Source organism: Geosmithia morbida, assembly GCF_012550715.1.
Source record: "Geosmithia morbida isolate 1262 chromosome Unknown scaffold_0, whole genome shotgun sequence".
NCBI lineage: Eukaryota > Fungi > Ascomycota > Sordariomycetes > Hypocreales > Bionectriaceae > Geosmithia > Geosmithia morbida.
Window position 1 is genome coordinate 604,542 of NW_023336187.1, and position 6,000 is coordinate 610,541.

General features: G+C 56.3%; 2 protein-coding genes across 2 annotated transcripts; one reads left to right on the forward strand and one right to left on the reverse strand.

Moving 5' to 3' along the window:
* Positions 1-56: 56 nt before the first annotated feature.
* On the reverse strand, positions 57-2,390 carry GMORB2_0196 (uncharacterized protein; the record flags this gene model as incomplete). The annotated part of the gene is made up of 2 exons (XM_035462182.1): positions 57-1,029; positions 1,150-2,390. The coding sequence occupies 2 exons, from the start codon at positions 2,388-2,390 to the stop codon at positions 57-59; spliced, it is 2,214 nt and encodes a 737-aa protein (XP_035325112.1).
* A 1,522-nt stretch (positions 2,391-3,912) lies between these two features.
* On the forward strand, positions 3,913-5,391 carry GMORB2_0197 (RuvB-like protein 2; the record flags this gene model as incomplete). The annotated part of the gene is made up of 1 exon (XM_035462183.1): positions 3,913-5,391. One exon carries the CDS (start codon positions 3,913-3,915, stop codon positions 5,389-5,391), a length of 1,479 nt encoding a protein of 492 aa, XP_035325113.1.
* Between the last annotated feature and the right edge of the window lie 609 nt (positions 5,392-6,000).

The following is a 6,000-nucleotide window of genomic DNA, read 5'->3' on the forward strand; positions in this document are numbered from 1 at the left end:
CACACCTCCTATCTTACGTGAAAATAAAGGAACTCTTATTGATAGCTTCTTTTCCCTTAAGACGAAGTGGGTACATATAAGGGGCGTCCATTGGTAGTGGTATTATCAGTGGTAGTGGGAGCGGGCGGCGCAGACAACGCCACAGACGGCGAGGCCGACCCCGTCATCTTTCGCTTCTTGGCAGGGTGTCCGTCTTTAATGCCATCGCCGACACTGCTACCACTACGCAGCTGGCGCTCGACGGCGGACACGCGGTCGCCCAGCTTGTTGAGCTGGGCGTGCGTGCCGCCGGGGATGTTGGTGGCGATATGGTAGACCATGCGGTCGACGAGGTCGTTTGTCGAGAAGTTGTCGCGCCACTGGTTGAGGTAGCTGATGCGGGCTGATAAATCTTTTTCTATGCGGAGGTCCGTGGCGACCTTTGACGCGAAGCGGGACTCGAGGACCTGGACGCGGTCGTGGAGCCCCCTGATCTGGTGAAGGGACGTCTCGACGGCCGTGATGCGCGAGTCAAACGAGCCCGGCTTCGTGGGCATGGAGTTGTCGATGCCGTCGACGCGCGACGTCAGCATGCCTAGCGACGCGCTGATTCCCCGCTCTAGCTTGTTGCGGTTGGCCGTCTCGGTGTCCATTATTTTATCGAATCCAGTCATGATGCGCTCCCACTTGCCCCGGGACTTCTCGTCGTAGTCCTCGAGGCCGTTCGCGATCATTTCCTGGATCAGTCTGCGTTCGGGGGCCAGTGCCGACTGCTGGGCGGCAGGCGCGGGTGGGGGGGAAGCACCTGCGGCGGAAGCAGCAGGTTGCTTTTGCAGTTGCTGCTTGAGCTCATCTTGCATCTCCTGCAGACGTCTGATCGCGTCCTTGGCTTGTTTGGCGTCGGTGGAGATACTCTCGATCGTTACCCCCTGCCTGGACACAGTCACCTCTATGGCACGCACGTCGCCTATGGTCGACTTGAACATGGTTTGTAGAATGGACATTTGCATCTCCAGCTCCTTAGCTCCTATGTCTTTAGTTGAGGAGGCGCTGGTGAGATCTGGGGTCGGCGTCGGGTTCTGGAGCTGCTGCCGCGGTTGCTGCTGCTGGGTTTGCGCTGGCGGCGGCGATGCAGTCCGAGCTGGAGTTTTTTCGAGCATCGCTGTTGACATCTTGTCAACCTTTCCAGAGAGGTCGGCCAATTTGCTCGTGGTGTCTAGGATAGTCTGCTTGACCACCGGTAGCTCCTGAACTCTAGTCTGCACCTCGGTGGTATGCTTACGCAGCTCTCCAACCGCGTTGTTCTGCTCCGTTTGATATCGTTGTACGATGGAGGCTTGCTCCTCTAGGCTTTGAGTAAGTGCCGTCTGCCGGTATGCGCTCTTGTCCCTGACGGATTGTATCGACGATGCCTGTTGCTCCACGCGTTTAGTGAGCTTCGTCTGTTCGGCTCTGTAATCGGCCTCCATCTGTTTCATCGCGCCGGTCTGCTCCGCCAGGCGACGCATGAGCTGCAGCCGGTCTTCTTTGTGGCTCTCCTCCATCTGCTTCATCCTATCGGCCTGCTCTTCCAGGCGACGTATGAGGTCTGCATGCGCAGTCTGGTGGCTCTCTTCTAGCGCCTTCATCCGGGTGGCCTGATCTTCTAGGCGGCGTACGAGGTCCGTGTGCCTGCCCTCTTGCAAGTCCAGGCGCCGGATGATGTCCACCTCCTCCGTCTGCCGCTCGTCATCGATCTTCCTCTTGCGATTAGCCAGCTTGTCCTCCATCTTCTTCTCCAGCGAGGCTTCCAGCTCCTGCAGTCGAGAGTCGTTGACGGCGGTGAGGCCGCTTTGCTGCGCCCCAGAGGCCTTGTCGGCAGCGGCCAACTTCTCCCTCAAGGTCGTGAAGGCGTTGAGGATTTTGCGGTCCAGATCATCGCCCTTGGTGTTGGCATTTGCTATCTGCTGGCACGACTCCTTCTGCGTCATCTTGAGCAGGCGGCGCAGGGAGGAAAACTCTTGGTTTGAGGCCGTGTCCCTCTCGGTCCGCGCTCTGGCCTGCTCGAGCCTCCTCTGCGCGTCCACCTTGCTCTGGTATTGAAGAGAGCGCTGAGCGAGTAGGTCGGCCAAGGCCTTGATATCGGAGAGCTGACCTTGGTCTCCGGTGTGATGTGTTGCCCTCGTCGTCGCCGGCGCCGAGGGGGACGTGCTATCTGGTTCGTTCGTGAACGGGCCTGCGTCTGCGGGTGTGATGGTCCTTTTGACCGAGCTCGCCGGAGAGCGAGTAGCATCGACGACATCGTTGCGTCTCGACACGGGGGCGTTGACGGCGGAGCTGACTCGGGAGAGCTGGGGGACATCGCTTCGTCTACGATCCCGGCGACTCTCCTCATCGCGTGGCGACGGTCGGTGGGCGTCCGTTCGCCGCATGGAGGCTTTGTCACCTCCAGGGTGCTGCCGGCTGCTGCTGCTGCTGCTCAATTGTTTCACGGCAGTCGTCTCATAGCAGCTCCCCTCTACTCAAACCAGCGAGGGGAGGGAAGATGTAGACGAAAAGCAGACAAGGCACGGAAGAAGAAAAGAAAAAGACTCCAGACAAGGTAACGTATACCGTTGGCCACGTCGTTTTGATATTCTTTCTTCTTGTTAAAGGGTCCTCGTTGTTGGCCCACAGTTAGTTTAAGCGCTACACGGCGCCGGGGCGGAGAGAGGTGAAGAGTCCTGTCGGGTCTATTTTCCTCTGTTCCTTCTTTTTTTTTTGAGGGGGGGGGGGGGGGGGGGGGGGGGGGGGGTCTATCGCCTTTGAATGAGGCGTTTAGTGGCTAGAGAAGGAAGAACGGGTGAGATGGGTAAACCTTTGAAGCAGGAGATTGCAAGTTGTACGAGATAAGTTTTAAAAGTTTCGGTCGGAAAAGCAAGTTGACATGTGCTAGGATGTGTGGTGAAGCTTGATGTTTGGCACATACAAGCACACTGTGCTACCCGCCAATACCAACGACTGTATGGGCGGAACGGCTCCCCACCATGACAACACCGTGCTCCCTCCTTGAAGTCAGTCATCAGTGTACCGTACTAGTAGTAACATTATATTCAGCTTCTAAGCGAGGATGCATTCGCTCGTCACCATCCCTGTCCCCTGATACGTCGTTCCTTTTTCTGTCATCTCTAACCATGTTCTACGCCATGGTTCCCCTGATGATTAGCTATCACCGGCAGCATGCAGGAGCAACCTGCCTTTGATGGCCTGAGCGTCAAGTCGTCCTTGTCGGGGTCATCGTCGGCTACTGATATGCATCAGCTGTTTGCGTTTACAGCTATTGACCAGAGTGAGGTAGCAGCACTAGTAATAATAGCATAAGGCTTTTTGCCTACTATAATTGAGGCCAATAGTATCACCCTTACCCTGCGTATCACTTGACGATTGCCTGCCAGACTGGCAAGTGCCAAGCACTCATGTCGCTCCTTCTCTTTCCACGGGCGAGCACTCGGTGGGGGAGTCCAAGTACGTCCTTAACGCGGGGACGCGCCTTCCCCGATGCGACGGCTACGCGCTTAATATATCTACCCTATACAGTCGCCGAATTATTACTAAGCAATCAGCTCTTTTCGCGCTTGGCTCACCGAGAGAAGGCAAAGAACCATTGGCAGTGTTTCTTTCGCCCTACAGGCCGCAAGGGATTCGTCAAAAGGATCAGGACAACAGAAAGAAGAAAAATCAAGGCATCTGCCCACCACATCCGGCTGCCCATTGAACACGACCGGTTATCAACGATCTCTCCATCCTAACTTCTACATCTCGAGATCCCGATCCCAGTTCCGATCCTACACACGCTTCCTGCGCGAAGCTTTCGAAGCTTTCCCATCATGGCCGCAGTACGTCCTCCCTCCGGCTGAGCACGCTCCTCCTCCCCCGCCTCCCATGCTGACCAGAGCTTGCTCTTCCTAGCCCGTCATGACTGTGTCCGAGTCTAAGGACCTTCGCGGTCTGAACCTCATCGCCGCCCACTCCCACATCCGCGGCCTCGGCGTCGACGCCACGACTCTTGAGCCTAGGGACGCCTCCCAGGGTCTGGTAGGCCAGGAGAAGGCCCGCAAGGCCGCTGCCGTTATCTTGCAGATGATCAAGGATGGCAAGATTGCCGGCAGGGCTGTCCTCATCGCCGGCCCTCCCAGGTTAGTTCTGCCAAGGATTGCCGGCAAGCACGCGCCGCGTGGACGGGTCTGGGCTAACATGAATGCATCACTGCTGCACAGCACCGGAAAGACTGCCCTCGCCATGGGTATGGCACAGTCGCTGGGACCCGACGTGCCCTTCACATCGCTGGCGGCGTCGGAGATATTCTCGCTCGAAATGTCCAAGACGGAGGCGCTCGAGCAGGCGTTCCGCAAGTCGATCGGCGTGAGGATAAAGGAGGAGAGCGAGATCATGGAAGGCGAGGTGGTGGAGATGCAGATTGACCGCAGCGTCACCGGCAGCGCCAAGCAGGGCAAGCTGACCATCAAGACGACGGACATGGAGGCTGTGTACGACATGGGCAACAAGATGATTGATGCCATGACCAAGGAGCGCGTCATGGCGGGCGACATCATCTCGATCGACAAGTCGTCGGGTAAGATCACCAAGCTGGGACGGTCGTACGCGCGCTCTCGCGACTACGACGCCATGGGCGTTGACACCAAGTTCCTCCAGTGCCCGGACGGCGAGCTGCAGAAGCGCAAGGAGGTGGTGCACACGGTGACGCTGCACGAGATTGACGTCATCAACTCGCGCACGCAGGGCTTCCTCGCCCTCTTCTCCGGCGACACGGGCGAGATCCGCAGCGAGATTCGCGACCAGATCAACACCAAGGTGGCCGAGTGGAAGGAGGAGGGCAAGGCCGAGATCGTCCCCGGCGTCCTCTTCATTGACGAGGTGCACATGCTCGACATCGAGTCGTACGCCTACATCAACCGCGCGCTCGAGGACGACCTGGCCCCCATCGTCATCATGGCCAGCAACCGCGGCAACTCGCGCATCCGCGGCACCGACTACAAGAGCCCCCATGGCCTGCCCCTCGACTTCCTCGATCGCATCGTCATCATAAACACCCACCCCTACGCCGCCCACGATATCAAGCAAATCCTCACCATCCGTGCCCAGGAGGAGGAGGTGGACCTGTCCGCCGACGCCCTCGCACTCCTCTCCAAGATTGGCCAGGAGGCCGGCCTCCGCTACGCCAGCAACCTCATCACCACGTCCCAGCTCATCGCCGCCAAGCGCAAGGCCCAGCAGGTCAGCGTCGACGATGTCCAGCGCAGCTTCCAGCTCTTCTACGACCCTTCGCGCAGCATCAAGTTCGTCTCCGAGTCGGAGAAGCGTCTCATTGGCGACGATGGCGCCGTTGACTTTTCCATCACCAATGATAACGGCGAAACCATGGATCTGAGCTAGGGACACCAATCTCTCTCACGTCCCTTTCCTTCCCCCCTCCTTCATCTCGATAGTGTTCTCCCTCCATGGTTTTCTGCTCTTCTTTCTTCCTCCTGTACTTTGGCGTTTGGTTTCAAAAGGGCTGTGTGGACGGATAGGGGAGGACGTTTGAACGGTGTCAAATCAAGTAGCTCTGTTGTAAAAAAAACGGCTTTATATTTATAGAGCTGATTTTGGCGTATCAAAACTCCCCAAAGCAATGCCGATAGACCAAGACATGCAAATATCCTTGCCTATTGCAAGTTGAACAAAGCTTTTCCTCCCATATCATAGTATGATTGAAATACCAGAAGGTATGAAAGAAAGGAGAAAGAAAAGAAAGATGGAGTCGAAGGCGCGATAACAATATATATTCCATTTAAGCCAGCAATGCAGGTTGGGGATATCATTCAAAAAAAAAAAAAAAGCCAAGAGAAAGAAAAATAATATGTAGCACATAAAGCCTTCCACGAATACAGAATAACATGATACAGAAATTTTTCTCCTTTTTCCTCGAGATTTCACAAAGCTAAAAGATGCATCTTTTTTTCCTTTGGAAAGAATAAAAGGAAGAATTGATCGATAGGCCCG